This window comes from Heloderma suspectum, chromosome 2 (genome assembly GCF_057233095.1).
Source record: "Heloderma suspectum isolate Gila_16-S chromosome 2, 16-S_ref, whole genome shotgun sequence".
NCBI lineage: Eukaryota > Metazoa > Chordata > Lepidosauria > Squamata > Helodermatidae > Heloderma > Heloderma suspectum.
The window spans coordinates 217034355-217061368 of record NC_139459.1 but is presented as its reverse complement, the minus strand read 5'-3'; the positions used below and the strand labels follow the sequence as shown (position 1 = coordinate 217061368).

General features: G+C 44.1%; 1 protein-coding gene across 4 annotated transcripts in view; it reads left to right on the top strand.

Moving 5' to 3' along the window:
- Nucleotides 1-25833, top strand: part of LOC146354008 (multidrug resistance-associated protein 1-like) — a 46283-nt gene extending 20450 nt beyond the window's left edge. For 2 of the 4 annotated variants that reach the window (XM_084837950.1, XM_084837948.1), the window contains exons 4-10: nt 350-442; nt 3338-3541; nt 4320-4466; nt 6026-6113; nt 13019-13165; nt 20810-20889; nt 23886-24165. In XM_084837950.1, coding sequence (XP_084694076.1) covers nt 350-442; nt 3338-3541; nt 4320-4466; nt 6026-6113; nt 13019-13035 — 549 coding nt within the window. In that variant the 3' untranslated portion in view covers nt 13036-13165; nt 20810-20889; nt 23886-24165. Of the gene's footprint in view, nt 1-349; nt 443-3337; nt 3542-4319; nt 4467-6025; nt 6114-9760; nt 9863-13018; nt 13166-20809; nt 21257-23885 lie in introns of those variants that run through there. The other 2 variants (XM_084837946.1, XM_084837949.1) reach the window with 2 other exon arrangements.
- Nucleotides 25834-27014: the final 1181 nt, after the last annotated feature.

The following is a 27014-nucleotide window of genomic DNA, read 5'->3' as shown; positions in this document are numbered from 1 at the left end:
TGTCAACATGCTTCTATTTACAGTGCCAGTGAGAAGCAGCCAAGGAGCCGTTTTTACCTGTGCTGTATTGGCTCAAACAAACAAAAGAAAGCCCATCAAAAAACCCTCACAGTCTTGGCATCCCAGTGTTCTCCACACCTTTCCCACCCTCAGAGTATGTAGTGGAAAGAGAAGGAGAGGGCTCATGGGGAGCATGCAGAGGTGCCCGAGGTTCTCACGTCCCTCGTTGAAATCTATTCAGGCACCTTTAGCCATCTAGGTTTTACTGGAGAGTGGAGAATTGTAATTTCCAGCTTCTTTTAATGCAGGAGAGCAGAATGATAACTGATGTGTCTTGCACCCTTTAAAGGCTTTAGGGCCGTCCGTGCTGGCCGGAGTTGCTGTGATGGTCTTGCTCATCCCGTTCAATGCTGTGATTGCCATGAAAACCAGAGCATTCCAGGTAGGTAACCTCTAGTGTTGCCTCTTGATTGCCTGGCTGAGTCTCAGGAAGCAGGAAGAGGTTTCAGGCATCTTCGTCCCTGGAGCAACCTGACTGCCATGCGGAGAGCTCTGCTTCAGGGAGGGGCCACAGCTCAGTGGCAGAGCACCTGCTTTGCATGCAGAAGGTCTCAGGTTCAATGCCTGGCATCTCCAGGTAGGGCTGGGGTAATTCCTGCCTGTAACCTTGGAGAGCTGCTGCCAGTCCGTGTTGGCAATACTGGGCTAGGGGGACCCATGGTCTGACTCGGTATAAGGCAGCTTCCTATGCAGCTGCTTGCCTACCCCTGGATCTTTGCTTTTCATTGAGGCTTTTCCTGAGCCTACTACTTGCGTCTAATTCCTGACCTTGTCTGGTGTTCCTCAACATCATCTTGATTATCTTCTGCCTGGGACACACCTGCCTCGACCTGGCGTTCAAGGTTAAAACATACAGTAACAAATAAAATCTAAGATACGATCTTAAAAGCACCACAGCGTCAGCAGCACTAAAACGTTTCTAATTAGTAGCTTGAACTTTTACAAAAATGCCCACCGAAATAAGAGTTTTAATGCAGGCTTGAAAGTGAGCAGAGAAGGGACCAGACAAACCTTTCCTGGGAGGCTGTCAGAATTCAGAACTGGTGAAAGACGTAAGGGTTAAGCAATCCTATGCACCCAATCTCACTGGCAGATATTGTCACCAACCCATGTTAATGTTATGGTGAGGGTTTAGGAATCCCAGGTTAAGTTATTAAACACCTTCTAAATCATAGAATCATAGAATAGTAGGGTTGGAAGGGGCCTTATAATCCCTTATAATCCCTTATCATCGAGTCCAACCCCCTGCTCAATGCAGGAATCCAAGTCAGAGCATCCCTGTCCAGCCTCATCTTGAATGCCCCCAGTGTGGAGGCATTCAAATTTCTCAAGGGATTGTACAAAACTTAATAACAACAACAGTGTAAGACTAATAAACATGCCAACACAGCTAAAATGACCATCAGATAAAAAAGTTACACCTATATCACAGTGACTAAAATAATAGAACTTAAACTCTAAAAATACAAAAGACTTTGAAAGACTTTAGAAGACTTTAAAATACTTCTTAAAAGCCTCAGAGCACAATCTTAGCCAAAGTCTTAGCCTGGCTCTGAAAAGATAGAAGTGTGGGTGCCAGGTGAACCTTCCTTGGGAGAGCTTTCCAAAGCTGGTATTTTTATTTTAGTATCCTAAATTGGTGCTGCTCATTAACTGCATTGCATTTCACTTAAGTTGAGCATTGCACAGCTCTTGCTGTTTCTTATTTCCTCACTCTCTCTGCTTCACAAATGCTATTCTTTTTGTGGGTTGTCAGTTGAACGAGAGCACATGTTAAAAGGCATTCAGTGAAAGGTAGGTTTTTTTTGGTGAATTACTTGATGCTGCTTGATGCCTTACCCCCTTTTTAAAGCAAACGTAAACAATAAATAGAAACCACATTCCTTGCATCAACTGCTTAACAGGGGCTCCTACAAAATAAGTAAGGACTGAGATGTGACGAAAGAGTACAGAAGAGCACCTCAGTGAGTGATTATGGCTTTTATATTCCTTTATGATGATAGGACTATCTGCACGGGAGACAGACACGCAGAAGGTTAGGCTGATCTCAGCTTTGTTCTGTAAACAGAAGGAATAGGCACTGTATATTCTAGTGACTGAAGTTTATGCTTCACACATTACATCAAACTTATTTGAAAATTGTCCTGTATGACACTGACTGAGGCCAGTGGGAGGAAAAGTCCACATAAAATTGGTAGTTCTTCCTTGCAGATTTGAATGTTTTGTGATACAAACCCAAATGGCAGCATGCTACAGTGTATATGGAACCTGGTGCTGTCTAACCTAAGTGGCAGCCATTCTCCAGAGTTTCAGGCAGAAGTCTTTCCCAGGGTTATTGCCTCTGATCGTTTTAACTCTGGAGTTGCCAGTGTGGGTAACTATGGATAATTTAAGAAATAAATCAATCGGGCTATATCTAGGATCTCATGGACAACTTCTACTTGCTCAGTGAGCGTTTACCTTCTTCACCTATCTCCTGTGGGCCCCCCAAATGTGCTCCAAAGGGCAACCCTCTGGAGCAGATATTTTGTGGGGGTGCATGCACAGGGGACTGCCGGTAGGGAGGGGGAAGTCATTCTGCCTGTTCCACTGGTGGATGCACAGCAGGGCCACGCCAGATTCCAGTAGGCCCTCGGCCTAGTGTTCCCAATGGGCCCTCCCCTTGCACACTGCCTGCCCCACGCTTTGCTGCCATAATCTTGCCACCCAGCCCGGCCTCCTTTTGTTTTAGCTGGTGGCGGAGGCTGCTGTTCCTCCTCCTCCTCCTCCCCCTCCTCCCCCCTGCTTCCTGATTAGCCTTGCTGGCAAAAGGAAGCATGCAGCAGCCAGCTGGGTGAGTGTGCAGGCCCCGCAGTGCACCTTCTTAGAAGAAAATTATTTTTCCATATGATTTCAGTAGCAGCGATCTGAACTAATCACACACAGCCTTTGGAGGGGACACAGCCAATGAGGGCACAGGAGCAGTGAAAGGGCAGTTTTTGTATTGCTCCCATGCCCTTCTTGTCCATGTCCTTCCCCAAAGGCAGCATCTGATTTGTTCAGATCACACACTGCGGGACCTGAACACCTGCCCGGCCAGCTGCTGCAGCGCTTCCTTTTCCCAGTGAGGTGGGCCAGGCGAGGCGGCGGAGGCGGAGAGGGGACCAGCTGCTGCCATTGCAGTCCAGCCCTGTTGGCACTGCTGGTGATGGTGGTAGCTGAGGCTGTCTTCGCTGTTGGGAGGGGTCAGGGCAAGGGTGGGGCCTTCTGGCTAATTATGTCCTTTAAAATCCTTTAGGTGGAACAGATGCACTACAAAGACTTGTGCATTAAGCTAACTAATGAAATTCTAAGTGGCATAAAAGCACTCAAGCTCCGTGCATGGGAACCATCCTTTGCAGAAAAAGCGCTAAAGATACGAAAGAATGAACTCTGTGTTTTGAGGAAATCCGCCTACCTCAGGTCTTTGTCAACATTTGCGTGGATCAGTGCACCATTTCTGGTAAGATTTATTGGTATACCTTGTATCAGCCTTCCCCAACCTGGTGCCCTCCAGATGTTTGGATCTACAGCTCCCATCAGCCCCAGCCAACATGGCCAATGGTCAGAACTGATGGGAGTTGTAGTTAAAAAGATCTGGAGGGTGTCGTGATGGGGAAGACAGCCTTATATTTCTTCAGTACTCTGCCTTCTACCGTGACTAGACTGATACCTGTGGGAAGCTCATAAGCAAGGGCATAATGGAGAAAGTGATCCCCTGCCGATTGTCCCCAGCATCTGATGTTCAAAAGTATCTGGCCTCTGAACGTGGAAGCCCATGGTTTGGCTGTCATGACTCACAGCTATTGATAGGCCTCCCCTCCATGAATTTGTATAATCCTTTTAAAAAGTCATCTGAGCTAGTGGCCACCCCCAGCACGTTGTGGCAGTGAATTCCATAACATAACTACATATGTGTCAAGAAATGCTTTCTTCTGTCTGTCCTGGAACTACCGCCAATTGGATTCAGAGTGTGACCCTGAATTATAGAATACTTAGTTGTTGTTATGAAGTACGCCTGCTGGAGGTGATATTGCTTGTATTCTTTGGTATTATATTTGCACTTCCCTGGAATGGTGCCATGCTTTCTTCTTCTGTAGCACATCAGCATAACAAACAACTGAAGCTAATTATCCAGCCCAGGCTATTACGTTTTGTTCTTAAATTTCCAGTTAGGCTACTGCTCTTAAAAAATTAAGCCAGCTGGTGTTGCTTACTCAATATATTTTTCTGGCTTCCAGGTTGCCCTGACCACCTTTGCTGTCTTTGTCACTGTGGATGAAAATAATATCCTTGATGCAGAGAAAGCCTTTGTGTCTCTCTCCTTGTTTAATCTTCTAAGGTTTCCACTCAACATGCTGCCCCAGGTTATTAGCAATGTTGCACAGGTAAGAATGGTGCTGGTCCTTAAAAAAAAGAATCCCCCCCCCCGAATGCAAACAAGATTCTGGGAGTGGGCATCTGGGCCGAAGTAGACATGACCACGGTGGTCCTGTTGGTTTAAATCCAATGCCTGAGTCATATAGGGGCCACCGCAATGTATGCCTTGAGCACACCCAAACTGGAATTCTGTAAGGAGCTCTGTGTAGGGCTGCCTCTGAAAACTGTTCAAAAGCTTTAGTTGGTATGGAATGTATCCACCAGACTGTTGACTGGAGTGGGCCACGGAGCACATTACAGCAGTTTTACAACAGCTACATTAGCTCTGAGTTGGTTTCTGGGTGCTCTTCAAAGTGCTGGTCCTAAACTTGAAAGCTCTAAGAGAGCCTTCCGTCTAGAACCTGGTGCCCTCTAGATGTTTTAGACTTCAGCTCCCAGCTTTCCTGACCATTAGCCATTCTGGGTGAGGCTGATGGGAGCTGAAGTCCAAAATATGTGGAGGGCACCAGGTTGAGAAAAGCTGCCCTAAGTGGTATAGGTCCTGAAGACTTGAAGATCCTCCTTCTCCCATATGAGAACATTACACCAATTTTACAGCTGCTACATTGTCACATTGAGATCTTCCTCAGAGGTTCTGCTGTGTCTGCCTACTCCATCTAAAGTCCAGTGGGCAGCCACACAGAACAGGGCCTTTTCAGTGGCGGTCCCAACATTGTAGAACTCCCTCCCTGTGCCTCAACGATGTGCCTCGATCCTCCCTGTTTTGCTTTTGGTGATTGGTTAATGAAGCTCTGAAGGGCTTTTGGAAATGTATGATGGCTGTGGTGTGGATTTGTATTATTTGCTGCTATTAATTACTTTTAGTTTGCTGTTTTGGTTATGTTGCAATTTGTATATTTTGTATTTGATCTGAATTGTTTGTTAGCTGCTTAACAGGTTTTAAATGGGAAAATGAGACATAAATGTAAATAGACAAATAAATAAATATAAGATGGGGATGGGAATCCAATTTTTAGAGCAGAAGAGGCCCACAGGGGAGCCGAGCTGAATTGTCTTCACAGTCACCCCTTGCTTTCCTATCCACCTCCGTGCTTTTCTTTCAGCCAAGCTTGCTTGCAGCATTGGAAGCAAGTATTTTGCTGAAGAGAAAAGGACTAGGAGTGGGATAGAGATCATAACTGGAGGAGGAAGCGGCCTGTAGGAAGAGAGCTTAGCACTCCCACTCTTGCACTAAAATGCTCTAAAATCAGACACACATACACAGATCCTGCTTTATACATCATTGCTTAAACCTGGGACTGCCCCCAAGTGAACCTGCCGCTGGTGTGTATAATTTCAGCCTGGGTCAAATCTTGTTATGCTGTGTCTGAAGACAGAAGGTTAATGACATGGATTAGCTGCTACCCATTGCACCACCAAAGCCATCTGAGGGTCAGGCTAATAACCTCCCTAATCCACGCACAGGGAATGCACAAGATGCTGCCCTCCCTGTACCACCTTTTAGGCCGAATGCACAAATTGTTCTTTCTCATTAAAATGACTGTGTGTGTGTGTGTGTGTTCCCCAGGCAAGTGTTTCTCTGAAGAGGATTCAGCACTTCTTGTCGCATGATGAACTTGATCCAAACTGTGTGGAAACCAGATTAATTACTCCAGGTAAAACACTTGGCTGGTAGGTGTAGCACAGAGGATGGGGCGGAAAGGTTTCATTTGTGTGCTGCACTTAGATTGCAACACCTAAAAAATCCTAACCAAATGCTCTTTTATGCATGCATGGGAAGACTGCAGCAGGACTGGTAGCTTAGATGAGTTTTAGGCATCACAAATCAAACATCTGAGATGAAACCTGGATGTCTCCTCTTACACAATGCTCTTCTGTGGAGTCAGTTTACACATTCAGGTGTGAACCAGCACTTCATACTGATGCTACAGATGTTTCTGGCTGTTCCCCTTTATGATGCATTTCCACTGATGGTTTTGTTCACATGTTATGCTAATTGGCATTGGTATAAACTGGGGAAGGTGTTAAAAGCTTTCCCTGAGACATTGGGTCAGAGTCATGCAGACAGCAAACAGACGGGCTGAACAAGCTCAGCAGCAGCATTTAGTAAGGCATTGCAAGTCTTGTGTTCAAAGGACATTATAGAAACCTTGACTAGTTGATTTCTCATTACTATGGATCATTCTGATGGAAGTGTATGGAGTTGTACAGAATTTGGGGTTTCTGAGAACCTCTTCCTGTGATACTGCAGCATTGAGGGAACCATTCCAATGGCTTCACCCCATGGTACTGCACTAACCTTGGGTCCAGTTGAACAAGTCCTTCCCATCTGGTTATTACTTTGCCTTCCTGGCCAGACAACAATAGAGTGGGAAGGACTCACATGATTGGCCCAACCCACATAATGGCAGCTGTTCAAATAGTATCACAGCTACATTTATTTTATTTATTTATTTTAAATTAAAAACTTACCTGGCTGTTGTTGTTGTTTTCCAAAAAAGAAACTCAAAGCAGCTTACAGCAGTAAAATACACATACAATAAAGCCAAATCCACAAAATGCAGTAAACAGCCAACAACAAATACCAACAACATAAAAAACCCCAAATAAAATACAAAATCACTGAAACCAACAACTCATAAACCCTCAAAAAAGAGAAAACACAGGGAAGGGAATGTAGCTTTACCTTTTAATTTTGCTACATCATAATTTGTTTTGAGGTTTAGAAGAGAGCTTTGGGAGAAAACATCTTGGAATTGTGTATAGCTTCACTTCCCTAGGTATGAGACTGAGACTGTGTTGTGCATTGTTAATAGTTCATGTCAAATAAGTTTTTGTTTTATTTTGTGTTTTAATCTATATGCCTTTGAACTGAACAATGCCAGCGATTCTATGTAGCTACCTCTCGCCGATTAAAGCGGCTCGAATCAGTTAGCAGGGCCCCCAAATACTCCCATTTTTCAGAAACTGGCATGGGAACAAGTATCATCCGAGCTTACAGAAGAGAGATGTCCTTTGTGATTCACCTTTGTGTCACTGATGTAAACCATCAGAAAAGTTACTATCCTGGAATTGTATCCAGCAGGTGAAACCAAGCTTTGATATATTTTTATTTGATTTTCATTTTATACTGTAGTTTTAAACTTTTAGGGTGCAATCCTATGCGTGCTTAGATAGAAAAATGTCTTACCTCCCAGCATGCCCCAGCCTGCTATGAGAATCGTCAATTTTTTTTCTGTCAAAACACACATAGGTTTTTGCCCTTAAACTTTTATATTATATTTTATCTTGTTGCATTTTATGGTTTTTATTGTTGTGAACCAGCTTTGGCTGTTGGGCAGTGGAGAAATGAAACGAAACAAATAAATAAATAATATTTATTTTAGTTTTAGTTCCATCTTCTGAATTGGCTAAATGGCATTTTCCTCTATTGCGTTCCATGCTAATGCATCTATGTACTTGGATAGGAGACGAAGAATCAGATGGGAATCAGGCTTCCTGCATTGAGCAGGAGGTTGGACTTGATGGTCTTGTAAGCCCCTTCTAACCCTATGAATCTATCTCATTTAGTAGGTGGCTAGGAGTTAGAGCTGAATTTGTAGGGAACTGTACTGTATTTTTTGTAGCCCTTTTTGCTGCATTGAGTAAAAATAATCTGAGTGCTGGCCTGGTTGGACTTTGTGTCTTATGCTCTGCAGGTGTATAGAGTGTGTTTCAAAAGATAGGTGGAGGAACTGAAGTCTCATTATAGTGTGACATTTTCATTAAGAATCTTGGGTTTAATTGCACATTGCTGCAGTGTTTCTGCTGTTGTGGGGGGAAAGCAGAACTGGCGGAGGAGGGAACACACTGGATGAAATAAATGCAGGAAAAATGGAAAGATGATAAAGAACAAAACGGAATAAATGGGAAACTTTTGTGAAGACACTGCAGTGTGAAGGCATTTGTCCAATGCATTTGGAAGGCATTTGTCCAATGCTGTATGAAGGCATTTGTCCAATCAATTTTTTTGTATTAAAAGCTCTACCATGTACTTAAGGAAAAGAAGATCATGCACATGTAGAGGTTTGCCTGTCCAGCGCCTCTTGGTATTTGAAGAGAAACTGCGCCAAGGTTTTAACACTATCTTCAGTATCTTTTCTCCTGAAGAGCATTTAGTTAAGGATGTCATATTATGGTAGCCACCAGCTTGGACAATCTATCAGGGATTTAAGCATACTTTCAATAAGGAGTGGGGCCATCAATTTTAGTGAGAGCATGATAGATTATATATGGCTTTGAAATCATGACAAGAAAGACTGGGTTTCACTTTAAAAGGTGCATTGCTATAGCTCAGCTGCAAAGTTGCAATCTTTGAAGGGGAAATTGCTTTGTGAAATTCTCAGACCTATACTACGACATCTCATCAGATCCAAAGATGTGAATGATGCCTCTCAGCCTTAAAAGCTATGAATGTTGATTTGGTGGGAAAGAGAGGCACATTGATTGAATCTCTATCCCAAGTAAGAGTGGGACCACACATTAAAATTGGCAAAGCAATAAATTCTACCATTATGCATTTATATTAAATGGAATATAAGAAATAGTGATATTCATGATGATAATATATAATAAGGCCTTAGAAAGTTTCAGGAAAATGGAAAGTGGTGATATTCTTGATAATGTATAATATAAGCCCTTAGAAAGTTTCAGGAAAACTGAAGATGGTGTAGTTTATTGGATGTTTTCCTCATGTTTAGATAGAGGAATGTTAGGCCTACTCAAATGCTGCAGTTGTAAGCATGGGAAGCTACAGGGTTTAGAACAGGTGTGCACAACTTTGCTGTGGCCCCCATGGGTGTCCTGAGGCCAACACTGAATTCCCCCCATGTCTTCCCCACATGTACTCTCCACTTCCTCCCCCAGATATCCTCATATAGATTGCTCTTTCCACATCACTGCTAGAAGTGAGGAAAAAGCATCCCAGGATTGCTGGGATGTGTGTGTGTGTATTTCTCTGTGTGTGTGTGTGTGTATGGCCCCTGAACCAGCACCACATGCAGCCCTCAGAGCCAAAAAGGTTGTGTACTCCTGTTTTAGAGGCCAAGTCCCTCCCCTCCTTGACTGTCTTCCTGAGGGAGGGGAGGCAATAGCTGAAAGAGATAGAGGGGATATCAAAGAGAGGATAGTAGCGAAGATCATCCATGCTACTCCTCTTTTATGTCTTCGCTATTGCCTTCTTTTTTAATATCTCCTCTACCTGTCACTTTTAGTAGCCACAATCATCTTCCCAAAGCGGCGACACATTTTTATCATTGCTTAGGTGACACTGTCTCTAAACTGGATGGTACGAATGACCTCTGACCTGGAGAGCAACACTGTGGCTATAGGAAGAGTGAAGGAATACTCAGAAACTGAAACTGAGGTCAGTTCTAAGAGTTTGAATAGTGAATTTTCCTTCTGGAAACATAAGTTCTTAAGAACTTTCATTCTCACATGTGAGACTTAAATACATACAGTGGTATGTATGGCAAATATATAATGTCTAGTGTTATGTCTGGCTCTAAACAAATTTGTATTCTAATATAAAAGCATACAATTCCACTCAGGTTCATGAAGGGCATTTGGCCTGTAGACCACTTACATGCATAATATGATTTGACTGTGTTCTGTAAACAATGTGTTTTGTCATTTTTGTCAAGCAGCAGCTATGAAACAGATATGACAATGACCTGGTTCACAGGATCAAAATAAGCCACCTTGGCTTATTTAAACCACAGTGGCTTATTTAAATCATGGCATGTGCCGGGTGTGCGGGGGTATGAGTTCCTTCATTCCCTGCCTGGGTGCAGCTTGTCATGACATCCAAACCCAAGTGGCATGGCTTGTTGAAGGGGGAAGCAACCCTCCAATAACCCATGGGCTGTTGGAGGGTTGTTTCCCCCTCCAACAAGACATGCCACCCGGGTTCAGACGACACGACAAGCCATGCCCTGTCAGTAATTATTGAAATTGTGCCCCACGCAGGCCGCAATTTAAATATATTGATCATGCGAACTGGCCAGTTGCTGTTCATGTAGAATCAAAATGTTGCCGCTAGTCATCTGCAGAAAGAGCAAGGTTGGCTATAAATGCAAGTAATTTTAGTCACTTCATACAGTTCACATGGGTGCTCTGCTGGACAGTGTACTCTTAGTTGCTGGAAATGTGGTGTGTGGTCTGTTCTACTCAAAGTTAAGTACTTTGAAACTGGATTGATTGCAGTGGGAGGGAGTTAACCATGTTAAACACTCCCATTGATATAAATAGTGTTTAAAAGTGTGTATCTTGGGCGGGGTTGCACTCCTACTGATTAGACTGTTATCTACTTGAGGTTGTCTTAAAGACATCTGCATTTCCAACTAATCCACTCTCTGACTATCCAAATAAGTTATATATTCTGTTCTGCCCTGATGAAGAGAGATATGCAACTTGGAAACTTGCATGTTCCCTTACCAATGGGAAACATATGATAAAAGACATCATGCTACTTACATTAGTATCTCTGATAGCATTTAACAAAAACATGCATATCTTTGGAAGAATAAAGGCACAATCCTATGCATGCTAAGGCAGCAAAAAGTCCTACATGCTGCATGCTGGGAGTTGCAGGACAGTTTTCTATTTAAACATGCATAGGATTGTGCCCCTAGCCTCTCAAATATGCTCTTTCCATATTTTTATTTGTTTATTTTATTGACAATATTTATATACCATTCCACATCAAAAGATTTCAGAGTGGTGAACAACAAAGATAAAAGAATAAAACACCATGTTAAAAAAGTTAAAATATTTTAAAAGAAACAAATTCTGAGTTTAATAAACCACGGCTGATCACTCAAGAAAGGGCTCTCAAAATAACAATGTTTTCAGGAGGTGCCGAAAGGCGAAAGCAACATACCTTTGGTGCCTACCTGACCTCTGAAGGCAGGGAGTTCCACAGGAAGGGGGCCACCTCACTGAAGGCTCTTTTCCTGGTGCATTTTAGCTGGGCCATGGGTTCATGTGGAACCACCAGGAGCAAGCCCTCTGACGACCCCAGTGACTGGGCAGGTTGGTAAAGAAAATGTGCTCACTCAGAAATCCTGGTCCCAAGTTGTTTAAGGCTTTGTGCACCAGTATGAATACCTTAAACGTGGCCTGGTAGTGAATAGGCGGCCAGTGCAGTTCCCTCAGCAAAAGAGTTACATGTTGAAAAGGGGAAGCTTCCGACAACAGCTGAGCTGCTGCATTCTGCACTAGCTCCAGCTTCTGGGCCCTCCTTAAGGGCAGCTGCACATAGAATGCATTACAGTAATCCAGTCTTGAGGTTACTAATTCCTGTGCTACTGTGGCCAAGCTATCCCTGTCCAGGAGAGGCCATAGCTGGCGAACCAGCCAAAGCTGGTAAAAGGCACTCTGAGCTGTCGCAGCCCCTTGGGCCCTCAGCAACAGTGATGGAACTAGGAGTACCCCAGACCATGAACCTGGTCTCTCAGAGGGAGTGCAACCCCATTCAGAGCAGGCAGTGAGCCTATCTCCTGGACATGAGAACTCACCCACAGGGCTTCCAGCTTGCCAGGATTCAGCTTCAGTTTATTGGCCCTCATCCAGCCCATTACTGAGTGTTGGCACTGATCCAGGACTTGCACAGCCAATCCTGATTCAGATGTCACAGGGAGATAGAGCTGCATGTCATCAGCATACTGATGGCATTTAGTGCCAAATCCCCTAATGACTGCTCCTAGCATTCATATAGATGTTAAACAACATTGGGGACAAGATGGTGCCCTGCGGCACCCTGTAGCTCAATTGCCAAGGGGTCAAGCAATAGTCACCCAGTATTACTCTCTGAAATCAGCCCCATAGGGAGGACTGGAACCACTGTAATAGAGTGTATCCGATACCCATCCCACGGAGTTTATCCAGGAGGAGATACCATGGTCGATGGTATCAAAAGCTGATGAGAGATTGAGCAGAATCAAGAGGCTTGCACTCCCCCTTTTTCTCTCTTGATAAAGGTCATCCATCAGCGTGACCAAGGCTGATTCAGTCTAATCAGCCTTGGTCTGATTAGACACTCTTGGAGGTTAATCGGTATCCTCCAAGAGCGCCTGCAGTTGCATATAGTAGACTAAAGCTGGTTGAAAGAAGGGGTACTAGTGCACCCCTCAGTGTGGGTATCCTTTGTGTAATTAATCAGTCACACAAGATGTTACATGCTATAGCAGAGCAACAGATACTTGTATCATCTGTGACTCTCATCCTTGGTGGTGGTGTGTCCACAATGGTGTACATTGAACCAGTGTATGTACATCTTCCTTTAAATAATTCCGCAAGCAAGCAATGTAAATTAGAAGTCTGTGTTAATCTTTAGTGGGGAAGACTTAGGGTGCAATACTTTGCATGTTTAGACACAAAAAAGTCCTACAATTGTGTCCTTATTCAACAACCTTATTCAACTATCCTCAAACTGTTAATATAGTATAGTACTTTGATACTAAATGTATTACTATAAGGCTAACACAGTATGATAAAACTCTCTCTCCACCACCCCCTCCAGGCTCCCTGGATAACTGAAGACAAAAGACCATCAGACGACTGGCCCACCCAAGGGGAAGTGGAATTTGCAAACTATTCTGTAAGGTATAGGAAAAGCTTGGACTTCATGCTGAAAGACCTCAGCCTGCATGTGAAAGGTGGAGAAAAGGTACGATCTTAGCATAGCCGTTTAGTTGCCTTGAATAGAATCAAATTTTCTGTTCAGTAACCTGACTTTACAAGCCAGCTCTTCGGCTTAATTCAGTGTACGTGTAGGAACACTGCAAGCTGCCTTATAGACCATTGGCCCATTTGTCTACACTGACTGGCCATGGCTCTCCAAGGTCTCCAATGGAGAGAGAGAAAGCGAAAGAGAGCACAAAGAGGAAAGGTCTGTGTGGGTACAAGATTGGGTGGAGTTTGGAAAAAAAACTATTTCTTTTGCTGCTTGCAGAACAGCTGATCAGCTGTAGTTTTTGGTATAAGAAGGACCAGAAACATAGGAAAAATTTACAGGAAGGTACAGGAAGGACTTGAAACATTTACAGGAAGGTACAGGACCTTTGATTTAGGTATGACCTAAATCATATCCCTTATGAATATACAGTGGAGGTGATGAATAGATTTCAGGGATTAGACCTGATAGACAGAGTGCCTGAGGAACTATGGACGGAGGTCCGTAACATTGTTCAGGAGGCAGCAACTCAATCCATCCCAAAGAAAAAGAAATGCAAGAAAGCCAAGTGGCTGTCTGATGAGGCTTTACAAGTAGCTGAGGAAAGAAGGGAAGCGAAAAGCAAGGGAGAAAGGGGAAGATATATCCAACTGAATGCAGATTTCCAGAGAATAGCACGGAGAGACAAGAAGGCCTTCTTAAATGAACAATGCAAAGAAATCGAAGAAAACAATAGAATGGGAAAGACCAGAGATCTCTTCAAGAAAATTGGAGATCTCAAGGGAACATTTTGTGCACAGACGGGCATGATAAAGGACAAAGAAGGCAGAGACCTAACAGAAGCAGATGAGATTAAGAAGAGGTGGAAAGAATACACAGAAGAACTATACAGGAAGGATCTTAATGTCCCTGATAGCCATGATAGTGCGGTCATTGAACTTGAGCCGGACACCCTGGAGAGTGAAGTCAAGTGGGCCTTAGGAAGCATTGCTAACAACAAAGTTAGCGGAGATGACAGTATTCCTGCTGAGCTATTTAAGATCCTAAAAGATGATGCTGTTAAAGTGCTGCACTCAATATGCCAACAAATTTGGAACATTCAACAGTGGCCACAAGACTGGAAAAGGTCAGTTTACATTCCAATTCCAAAGAAGGGCAATGCCAAAGAGTGCTCAAACTACCGCACAATTGCGCTCATTTCACATGCCAGCAAGGTGATGCTCAAAATCCTACAAGCTAGGCTTCAGCAGTATGTGAACCGAGAACTACCAGAAGTACAAGCTGGGTTGCGAAGAGGCAGAGGAACTAGAGATCAAATCGCCAACATTCGCTGGATCATGGAGAAAGCAAGAGAATTCCAGAAAAATGTCTATTTCTGCTTCATTGACTATGCTAAAGCCTTTGATTGTGTGGATCACAACAAACTCTGGCAAATTCTTAAAGAGATGGGAGTACCAGACCACCTTACCTGTCTCCTGAGACACCTGTACAAGGGCCAAGAAGCAACAGTAAGAACCAGACATGGAACAACCGAGTGGTTCAAAATTGGGAAAGGAGTACGACAAGGCTGTATATTGTCGCCCTGCTTATTTAATTTATATGCAGAGTACATCATGAGAAATGCCGGGTTGGATGAATCACAGGTCAGAATTAAGATTGCCGGGAGAATTATCAGCAACCTCAGATACGCAGACAATACCACCCTAATGGCAGAAAGCGAAGAGGATCTAAAGAGCCTCTTGTGGAGGGTGAAAGAGGAGAGTGCAAAAGCTGGTTTGAAACTCAACATTAAAAAAACTAAGATCATGGCATCTGGCCCCATCACTTCCTGGCATATAGAAGGGGAAGAAATGGAAGCAGTGACAGATTTTATTTTCTTGGACTCCAAGATCACCGCAGACGGTGACTGTAGCCATGAAATTAAAAGATGCTTGCTCCTTGGAGGAAAGCTATGGCAAAACTAGACAGCATAGTAAGAAGCAGAGACATCATCTTGCCGACAAAGTTTCGTATAATCAAAGCTATAGTTTTCCCAATAGCAGCGTATGGCTGTGAGAGCTGGACTATAAGGAAGGCTGAGCGCCGAAGAATTGATGCTTTCGAACTGTGGTGCTGGAGAAGACTCTTACAAGTCCCCTGGACTGCAAGGAGGTCAGATCAGTCAATCCTAAAGGAAATCAGATATGCAGTCAATGACTGCTCATGAGAAGGACAGATACTGAAGCTGAAGCTCAAATATTTTGGCCACCTAATGCGAAGAGAAAAGTCACTGGAAAAGACCCTGATGCTGGGAAAGATTGAAGACAAAAGGAGAAGGGGACGGCAGAGGATGAGATGGCTAGATAGCATCACCAATGCAATGAATATGGACTTGAGCTAGGGATGGACGAAAGTAACTTACCTGTCCTCGAAGCTTGTTCGCGGTGGGGGGGAGGCGCTTTGCTGCTCCCCCCGCAAAGTTCAGGCCGGGGTGGGGAGGCTTCCCGCCTCGCCCGGCCAAAATTCAGGCCGGGGGGAGGCTTCCCACCTCGCCCGGCCGAAATTCAGGCCGGGGAGGAGGTGCCTCGCCTCGCCCGGCCGCGAACTCAAAAGTTTTTGTTTTGTTTTTAATGCCCCCGTGATAGGCTATGTGACGATTAACGTAGCCTATCACGGCTAGATCTGCAAAGTCAGCCGTGATAGGCTACGTTAATCGTCACGTAGCCTATCACGGGTGACTTTAAAAAAAATTTTTAAAAAGCGCGTACGCTAATGGCGGCCCCCATAGGGAGCCGCCATTATCCGTACGCGCTTTTTTTTTTTTAAAGTCACCCGTGATAGGCTACGTGACGATTTACGTAGCCTATCACGGCTGACTTTGCAAATCTAGCCGTGATAGGCTACGTTAATCGTCACGTAGCCTATCACGGGGGCGTTTTTTTTTTTTTCTTTTATTGCAATGGTGGCGGCGGCAGCCGGTCGAAAGACCGGCTGCCGCTCCCGCCCCGGACGAACACCCGCCGAACCGCCGGCCAGACCCGCCGCCGGGAGGGACATTCAGCAAAGGTAAGTCCCGTCCCGGGGGGTGTGCGGGGGGCGGGGGGTGTGCGGAGAATTTCTCCCCGAAACTTGTTCGGGGGGCTGAACACATTGGCGCTTGGCCCCCCCAAGTTTCGGGGAGAAATTCTCCGCCAACTCTAACTTGAGCACACTCCGGGAGAGAGCACAGGACAGGAAGGCCTGGCGTGCTATGGTCCATGGGGTCACAAAGAGTCGGACACGACTGAACGACTGAACATCAACAACAACAGGAGGAGAGCAAGCGAGCGAGGAGCCCTATTGATGAAGTGTCTCAGCCCCAGTGACAAAGTGTCAGCACACAAGAGAGTTAAGCACCTGTGTGAGTTTATCAACAGGGTGAGGAAGGCAGGGCGGTCGACTCTTCCCTCCCTACTCATAGTAAGTAACTGTAAATAAAGAACTATAAATAAATTCCCCACCTTTACCTAGTAACCACTAGGTTTTCCAGGTATACAGACCAGTAAAACCAACATGAAGGTATAAAACGAGTTATGAAAGTAGAAAGCCAGCAAGGTTGTGGGGACTATTCAGTGTATTGCACTGAGTGCCACATGTATGACTAGCTTCCTGCTGGACAGAAGTCGTGGGTGTGTGTTTGGTGTAATGATCTCCTGGCTCTCAGGGAACAAGTTTGTTCCCTTGAAGCCAAGGTTGCCGACCTGGAGAAGCTAAGAGAGACAGAGAGATTGGTGGATGAGACCTTCAGGGACCTAATAGCAGTCCTACTCCCTGGGTGACAGCTCCTCTGTGGTCATGGAGAATGGGGCTCTTGGGGAAGCAGGGTGCCATTCTGAGGCAGAGGGAAATGAGGGAGTCTTAAAGGGGACCCATTCCTTGGAAGACAAGGAAATATCCTCTTGCACCAAGGATGTGCCTCTTGGGGAGGGGGGCTTGTGGTAGTGGGAGATTTGCTCATTAGACACATAGACAGCTGGGTTTGTGATGGGCATGTAGACTGCATGGTAAATTGCCTGCCTGGTTCAGAGGTTGCGGATATCACACACCGTCTAGGTATCCTAGTAGATAGTGCCGGTCATAGTACTGATGATGTGGGGAAATGTAGTTGTAGTTGGAAACCAAATGTAGTTGGAAACCAAATTTAGGTTGCCAGATAGGAGGTTGAAATCCAGGACCACCAAGGTGGCTTTCTCTGAAATGCTACCTGTTCCATGTGCAGGGCCAGCTAGACAGGTGAAACTGAGGAATCTCAATGCATGGATGAGACAGTGCTGCAGGGAGGAGGGGTTCAGATTTGTTAGGCACTGGGGAACATTTTGGGACAAGACAGGCTTGTCCAAGAGGGAAGGGCTCCACTTGAGCCAAAATGGAACCAGACTGCTGGTGCTAAACATAAAAAAGGTGGCAGAGCAGCTTTTAAACTAAACCCTGGGGGAAAGCCAACAGAAGCTGGGAAGCATCCGGTTCAAGTTAAATCATCCCTAAGGGGTGAAAATGAAAATGTTTTCAATTGCCCAAATGTAGAAGGAGAAGAAATAGGTCATGAGTATATGATGGAACATAACAGCCAGTCAAAGAGGCCTAAGTGCCACAGCAGAAGATGCACGCACCAGAGATATGTGGGGAGGGACACCATGTATAGGTGTTTCTAGCAAATGCTAGAAGCTTCTGAGCCAAAACAGGAGAGTTGGAGTGCCTGGTTTTAAAGGAGAACCTGGATATAGTGGGTATCATGGAGACCTGGTGGAATGGAGAGAACCAGTGGGATACGGTAATCTCTGGATATAAACTCTACAGGAAGGACAGGGAAGGGCATACTGAGGGAGGCTTTGCTCTGTATGTCAAAGAGGGCATAGTGTTGAGCAGACTACAACACCTACAAGGGGCAGACTCTTCCACAGAAGCGCTGTGGGTGACAATACCGGGCACCAAAACTAATTTAGTACTAGGAACGTGCTATCATCCCACAGACCAGAATACTCAGGGCAACCTTGAGATGGAAAATGAAATCAGGGAGGCATCCAAATGAGGAAGTGTTGTAATAATGGAAGACTTCAGTTAACCCCACATTGACTGGATAACTGCACATTCCAGTCATTACAAAGAGGTGACATTTCTCAATGCCCAAATGTTTGTGCCCTAGAAGATTTGGTCATGGAACCAACCAAAGGGGAGGCGACCTTGGATTTAATCCTAAGTGGTGTCACCCAGGACCTAGTATGAGATGTTGTTGAACCAATTGGTAACACTGACCACAGTGCTATCAGTTTTAATATGTACATTTAAGTGGAAAATTGCCAAGGAAGTCTAACACAGTCACATTTGACTTTAAAAGAGGAAACTTCTCTAAAATGGGAGGACTGGTTGAAAGGAAATTAAAACGGGGCATCAAGAGGGTTAAATCCCTTCAAAATGTTTGGAGGTTACTCAAAACCACAATATTAGAAGCTTATCTAAAATGTACCACAGGTTAGGAAAGGTAGCATCAAGTCCAAGCATGGTTAATGAGCAGTGTCAAGGACGCAATTAGAGAAAAGAAGGCTTCCCTCAGAAAATGGAAGCCTTGCCCAAATGCGGGAAACAAAAGGGAGCACAAACTTGCACAAAGGCGATGCGAGCAGACAATAAGAGATGCAAAAAACCATTTTGAAGAGCATATTGCTAACAACATCAAGGCCAAAAATAAAGAATTTTTTAAATGTATCAGAAGCAGGAAACAGCTAGGGAGGCAGTTGACTATTGGATGACAATGGAGTTAAAGGAGGACAGAAAGAGGACAAGGAGATTGCAGAGAAGCTGAACGAATTCTTCTCATCTGTCTTCACTGCAGAAGTAGCCCTTCGCTGCTGGACTAGATGGGCCCTTGGTCTGATCTAGCACGGTTCTTACATTCTTATAACCGGGGAAAAATATTTTTCATAAAATTCCTAAGACTTTTCAAGGTTTTTATGAAAAATAAATTTTTGAAGGGGGCAGGGAGTAGAAAGCTTTGTCGGTGCCTTTGGAGGTCCCTGCGGGCAGCATGTTGGGGACCACTGCTTTATCCCATTTTGGGACTGGAATATCTGAAGGATCCATATGGGATTCTCCCACTTATTAAGAACTTCAACAAAGGCCATCCTTTTTGTGCCCTAGCAACCCCTGAAATACTTCTAGTCAGGAAGAGGGAAAGTGCCTTTTAAATAGCAGTACTCCAGCTTTGGAACTTCCTCCTGAGGGTACCTCGTTGATGGCCTTTCACCTCATTGTAAAGACTTTCCTTTTTAGGAAAGCTTTTGGTTAAATATTTTAAATGTTGGAAGCTATTTTAAAAAGTTATTTGTATGATAATTAGTTTAATCTCTGCTGCTTTTGAGTTCTTAGTGGTATTTAATTTTCTTAATTTATTATTCTTGGCCACCTTGAAGTCTTCTGAGGAAAGGCAGGGTCAAAATGTTTTATCTGTGGTGCAATCCTATGCATGTTTGGACAGAAAAATGTCTTATAACTCCCAGAATGCCCCAGCCAGAATGCTGGCTGGGGCATGCTGGAAGCTGAAGGACTTTTTCTGTCTAAACATGCATAGGATTGTGCTCCTAATTAATTAATTATAAATGTTGGATGGAATGTGTGGCTGCTGCTGACCCAGAACTCTCCTTCACAATCCTGGTAAGGTTTAGAAAAAGAAACAAGTGGACCCCATCATGTTCAACAAGCCACCCGGGCTGGGTTTGCACGAGAGGACAAACCACATCGCCAAGGGTAATTATGCAAATCTGCCCCCCTCCCAGCACACAACCAGCATGTGTGTGTCTGTGGGGGATAAATAAGCCTGTGTGGCTTATTTCCCATCTGTGATAGTACAAACCCAGTCATTGTCATATGTTCCTTTTTTCTAAACATCACTGGAGCATTGTGTAAGAGGGATACAGGTCTGCATCTAGCCATCTACCATACAGTACCAAAGTAATCAAATAGACTTCAGCAGCAGGAAGGGAAGAAATGGGTACAAAACTAGGGGGTGACGGTCTGGAAGGACCCAACAAATTATGAAAAATGGTAGTGTTGTAGTGCCCATATAGGAAACCCACTCAAAATAATAGGAGCAATGTTCTTTATCTGCAGCCAAGCCCTTATTCAGCTGATTTCACCAAGTAGAGAAGTCCTCTCAAAACACAACAGAGGAAACTAGAATTCTGTGGCAAACAGTACTGAAATTTACCGTTTAAATACACCTCGCTTTTGCAGAATGCTTTACAATTTTTTTCTGTCCACCCTCTAACAGCCTCATGAGGCTGTCACTGGCATTGGAGGTAAGCTGCTGTGGCTGAGACAGACTTGCCCAAGACCAGGCAGGGAGTCTTGAGGGCGTGGTGAGCCGTGATCCTAGCTCTCCCAGGTTCAACTCCCAGTACTTGTCCACTGTGGATTTCACGTTTTCACGATTTTTTTCTAATTATGTGGGTTAGAAATATTCTCTTTTTAAAAGGGGAGAGAGAGGTCCTTGTAATCTAAAAAAGCTGTTGGACTCTGCAGTTATCAGTGGACCTTGTGACAATGGGAAGTCCACTACTGGTTTAGCAACCTGTCATCAGAAAGATATTTTTCTGAAATATAAACATTTTCCCTCTTGTTTTGCAGGGTCCTTGTTCTAGACAAAGGAGCAATTGCCGAATTTGACACACCTTCAAGTCTCATAGCATCCAGAGGAATTTTCTATGGTATGGCCAAAGATGCTGGATTGATTTAACAGGACAGTTGCTATATATATATCATCAAAAGACTAGTCATTGGATGGGGGTGGGGGGGTTACTCCAAAGCAATACCTGAATGTACTATACTTTTCAAAACAGCATTTCTGCCAGATTATGGTGATACAGGAGCAAAACGTTTCATATGCCTGGGAGAACCAGAAAAGTTAATTTTATATTTTTAAACATATTTTCTATATAGTGATGTATTTTTTTTAATCGACAAGCATCCTGGTGAGAAAATGGATGTATGTATGTAGTGTGTGTGTGTGTGTGTGTATGCATAGCACATAACTGTATTCTGTTCTTTTTCTAGTAAATTACTTCTAGAGATACAAAACACTAGAGTCTCCCTGGGTAAACGCCATTGTTATCTGCAGTCTGTTTTCAGAGACAATAGTGAGGATTCCTCTCCCCGCCTCCTCCCCAGTCCCCAGAATGGGTGGGGCTTATGATTTGCAGGGCCGAGGAGGTGGGGCCCACAGAGGTGGCACAAGTCTCTGTGGGCCAGATATGGAGTCTCTGAAGGTTCCACACCCCTGAGCTACCGGCACTGAACACACAGAAGGAGGGTTCTGCATTTGTATCCTTAGATGGATGCGAAACTCTGCATGTGCGGTTCCCCTCTTTGAACAAGCAGCTGAGGCTTGTGTGCATGGAACTCACTTTTAAAAAGCTAAAATCTTGATAACCAGCTATTTTGGGGGAGGGAGCTGATTGGTGAGGATTTAACTTTTAAAGAAGAGATTTGCACATGCTCTTTTAGACTGGACTGCCTGTTCCTAGTGGGATGCAATTTTACTTTGAGTAGTGTTGGTGTCAGGAGTGCCCTAGCGGCCTCTTTCAGTACACTCCAATAGCCAACTCAAGACACAGACGAAAGGATTCTTTTCAAGGCTTTAATCCTTTTACAACTTAATGACTCTTTCAGATGCTAATCACCAGCGACTAAGCAAGGAACAGCAGAGTTAGCCTATGCTCCGAGTAGGCAGTTGATCCCCGTTTGAAGGACAGTCACTTGAAGACCCTGAACTTATGGGCTAGGGAGAGATCCTCCCTCTTTCCCTTGGGTCCACGGGAGGCGGCCGTTGCTTGCGCACCAAACGGGTGCTATGCCTCCTTTCCGCACCCTCCATCGCTCGTCGCTCCCTGCGTCTGCATCGAGCGTCTAGCAAGCCCCCCTCCCGCACTTTCTCACTGCTAGGATCACTATCTCAGGAATGCCAGCAGGAGGAATCTCTGCCAGCTGCTGTGCCTGTGAGGGATGAGCTGGCTCCTCTCCCATGGATTGCTGGTCCTCCTCAGAATCAGAACTGCTCTGGGGTTCTATCAGCTCAGTTTCCACCCTGACAGTTGGTACCTGGAAAACGCCTCATGTCTTCATCTCAGATCATAGCTGGGGTCATTAATCTGGCCCCAAACTGTATAGTTCAAAGGTTAACACCAGTACCTTAAATTTAGCTTGTGTGTGTACAATTGTGGCTATGTTTGTAACTCTAGTGGTTAAAAACCTAACTGGTAACCACTGGAGCTCTTGCTACTTCAGTGTAAATATCCCCATGTGTTTACTCTCACCAAAAACTGTGTTTCCATATTCTGGACTAGCTGAAGTTTCTGAACAGTCTTCAAGGGCTGCTCTACATAAAGCACACAATTTATCTACTTGACTACTGTAATCAGGGCATGCAAAACAGTAGCAGAGTTGCTAGAAACTCATTAAGGCAAAAATGCAAATTCAGAATTTCATTCTCAGCTGGGAAAGCTAATGTCCCATCATAAGAGAGCACACAATTAACAATATATTTAAATGAAATTGGGACGCGGGGGAAAAACCAGATCTCCCATTTGAAAGGCAAAAAAAAATTAATTGTAAAAAGGATACAACACATAGGAAACAATCTTAGACCTAAACCATTTGGTTAATTCTTCATTTTAACCATGTTTTTTTATGTAGCAATGCAGGAAGTCCTGAATTGTTTATATCCATTGATGTTAGAAAGAACTACACAGTTGTTATTAGGTTAATAATTTGGTTAACAAAGCTAATAAAACCCTCTTTTATAAATTGCATAAGTTATACAATATAAAATTGTTCTCTGAGTGCATAGAAAGATAACTGATAATGTAAAAGGTTTACCTGTTAAAATACTTAATTTTAGTGAAATCACTGCTTTATCTGTAAGTTATAAATCCATCCAAATACTATAGTATCAACACAGGGATTTTAATGATGGTTATTGCTGACTTACTTAATCCAAGCAAATCATGTATTGTATAGATCCAAGTTTCAAATATCTTGCCTGAATCAAGGGCTGTGTATATAGATTGATTGTTCACAATAATGCCATGGGCTCTGGGCTGCCTTTAATAAAGGACAGCTCAGATTTTAAAGCCACATCTTAAAATTCGGTGGTTAATTAATTATATTCATCACAGTGATTATTCAGTGCATCTTTTAAGCCCTAGCCTGGGCAAGTGACTAACATGGGCCATTGAAGCTAAATAACATTTGACATTAAATCCCTTTGTCAGAAGATCTGAGAGAAGATGAAAATATAGTGCTGGATTAATTAATTGGATTTGGCAAAAAAGGGCCAGGGAGGGAAGGGACTGTGTTGTCCACTCCTCCTTTATGGGATAATGGAAGAGACTTAATATACTGCTAGACACAGTATATTATTAAGCCTCTTAATTGCGACATGTAGCTTAATGGCGTAATATATAACCACTGTGATCCTTTAGCAAACAATGATAAGCAATAGAGACCCTCTTAGTAGCATAATTCTTTCCATTCCCTGTTGTGATAAATGGGGAGCTGTCCTCATGGAGGATTTGCTGCGAATTGGGAGCATTTTGAGGTCGTTTGTGGCAGATAACGTCATGGCCAATCTGCAGTCACCCCGGAGATTTCCAGTGGAAAAGCCGGATTTTCTGAGACTACTTTTTCTCTGATTTCTTTAATTCAGGTTCTGTGCGCTTCTGGTGCTGTGGGCCTCCAAATTCTGCATTTACGTCGGCATGATAGCCTGGGCCAACAGTGTGTCTTTCACCTGGCCGTGACCTCACTGAGCCTTTCCAGCCTTCAGAATTGCCCTGCACTCCCATTTCACCAGTAATTAGCCTCTGTGATGATGCACTTCTCTGATGTTTGCATTACTTTGCTTCTCCATTGTTGTGTTAAATGGTGTCTGCAATATTGTGTAAAGTCACTTCTTTGATGTTATGTAAAGTCACTTCTCCAATCTGGCGAGGTCTGGGGAGCCTATCATTGTAAGCAGGGAGAAAGTGCCCAGAGAAAGAGAAAGGCTGTGTGTGGAACCAATAATTCCACGATCCTTGGTTGGAACGGTGAGAAATTGCGGTGGTGGGCTGCTCTTATAGGGAGCCTTCAGATGCTGTACTGGAGAATTGGGGTTTTTGGCTTCTTCAGGCAAAATGGGGGGGTGAGCCTGGACAGGGGCAGGAAACAAGTCTCTCTCATTGGTTGAGCAGCCCCTGCCAGGTTGATAACATTCAGTTGTACTCCCGCCACCAAAAGTATGTTCCTTTCAAGCACTGTGTGACCCATGAAAAACTGATTTTAAAGGTACAGGGCACTTGGCTTTTCTTGCTTCGTGTGTCCCCGATGGACCAAACCGATTCCATGAAAATCCAGATAATACTCCAACGCGCTTCTTATTCCATTGTCATGAAGACCTCCCCTGGGTTGTTTGAGAAAGCAAGATAAGATCCAAATTTCTGGAATTTGTGAGTAAGTGCACAGAAAGGCACTTATTTCCAGCCTGCCCCCTATAGGGTCTCAGAAGAGAAAGGGCAGGACCCAAGAAAATTTGCCTCCACGCGTTTTGGGGAATGAATTCTATACAGTCCCGGTCAATGAGTTTCGCCAATTGGCCACTCTGAGGAGGCAGTGGTTAGTAGCCACGACTACATCCCACAGAACCATAAGAGTTGAAGGGGCTTTGTAGGCCATCTAATCCAACCCCTTGCTTGATGCAGGAAATCCAGAGCTAGGTAATTCCCTCTCCCTGCAGGAGGGGAGGGAGAGGTGTGCACACAAGTCAGAGGAGGGGTGTCCAAGATGAGGAAATCCCCTTTCTCTTGCAGGGAAGCACTTCTCTCCTTCCCTTTTCTCCTTGCGGATTAAGTCAATAGGTGGCCATAGGTGACAGTGACTGGAAAACTTTGATAGGCAGCTGGGCAGGAGCAGATGGCGGCCCTCACTTATTTGGATTGGACCCAGTAGCCACAAGAGTGTGAAGGAATGAGCAGGTCACACCCCAGGGATTTTTCAGATCCATAAGCAGAAGCAGCCCAACAGCTAGCATTCTGGCCATAGAGCTTTCCTGGAAAAGTTGGATGGCCAATTTCCGTGCTTGTCTTTGTACTGGAAGCATGCCAAAAGCATGGCTGTGGATTCAAGTGTCCCTTCAGACTGGCCTTAATTCTGTAATACTGGGCAGGTCTGTTGTTCAGAAAGCCATGGCTCAAAGCTCAGGTCACACTCACAGTGCTTGTGAACGCTTACCCCAAACTACAGGTTAGGAGTACTGACATGTGGGCACTGAAATCAGCAACTGAATTCCTTTTAACTCCGAAGTTCCTAGCTCTAGTCCATCGCCCTTGTAGTCCACATTCATTGAACTGTAGTTAAAGTAAATGATATCCCTGCACTAGTACACAGAATCCTAAAACTAGGTATATTGTTGATTATCCAAAAGCATTATTATATTCCATGCTTTTCCAGATTTGTTTATTCTAGTTCTGGAAAGCAGAGTATACAGAAGATGAACTAGCAAGATGATGAAAAGCTGGACATGCCTATATGAAATGCAAGCAACTCCTGTCAAAAATGCTTAGAAATTCCAAGATGTTATCTTATTGATCTTGGTATTAAAAATATTTCTGCTATTTAAAATGCTACAAGATTACTTTCCTTTAAATAAGTAATAGTTTCAAGACCAGAGGATAAATAGGACAAAGGCTAGAGGCCAAGGGGCATTGTGCTCATTTCACAAGTGGCATCAGGCTGCAGAGTGAAGGTGCCATCTTAACCTTCAGGAAACCTCTTAAGCTTCATCAAAACACAAAAATAAAACATAAAAACACCCAAACACCACTAGAGATCACCAACCATTCTGCATTGTTTACTGACAAGCATTCATAAGTTAGACACACACACCCTAGCAGTCTCGGTCAACACCACATTTATGGTTCGGATTAATACAGTAAATATGTTCAAATATTTGATCTCGGCACCAGTCTGAAGAAACTGCAGCTGATTTAGCCACTTGGTGAGATTTTTAAACCAGCCAAATAAAGTGTTGTGCTGCTGTCCGAAATCTCAGCCTTGCTCCTAAGAGGCCTGGGCAGCTGGGGCTGGTTGAGCAGCATCCCATGCTGCACAATGTACCGCTGAGAGGGGAAGGGAAGGGTTCTCCCCTTGCCATTTCCAAATTGTACGGCCCTCCACCCTTTCAGAAGCTTCCTGCCGGTTTCCCCAATATCCCTCTTGGGCCACGTCCCGCCTCTCACATTGGCTGCTCCTCTTGACATGCACAAGTGGCAAGAAATACCCTACCTACCCATTTGCAACATTCTGTCTTCCAAAGATGCTGTATTAGTGTAACTCAGAAATTGCCTTGATACACTATGCCAGCATAACTACTGTTTGAAAGCCCAGGTTTCTCCTTCCTCTTCCCTTTTCCCAATAAATATATATTCCCTATATATTTCCTGGTTCTGTCCTTCCACCTAAGTGCTCCTGTTCTTTTTAAGTAGTAGCAAGTATTAGAACAATTTAGTTTAAGTCTTTCCCTGAGAGTTTCTAACTCTGCAGTATTCCAAGAAGAAATAATTCCCTTGTAAGGAACACCTCAGCATGGAGAGAGACTATGTTCTGTCACTGCTTAGTATCCAATCCTAATATGTTATTTCACTGCCAGTTTACAGAAAGACTAACTACAGATACTACAGCGTGACAACCTCATCCTAAGCGCACTTAACTAGAAAAAGTCCAACTGTTTTCAGTTGACCTTGCTTCCAAGTAAGAATGCTTAATTAGTTTAACTCTGTCTGCTAAGGTGAAGTCAAAT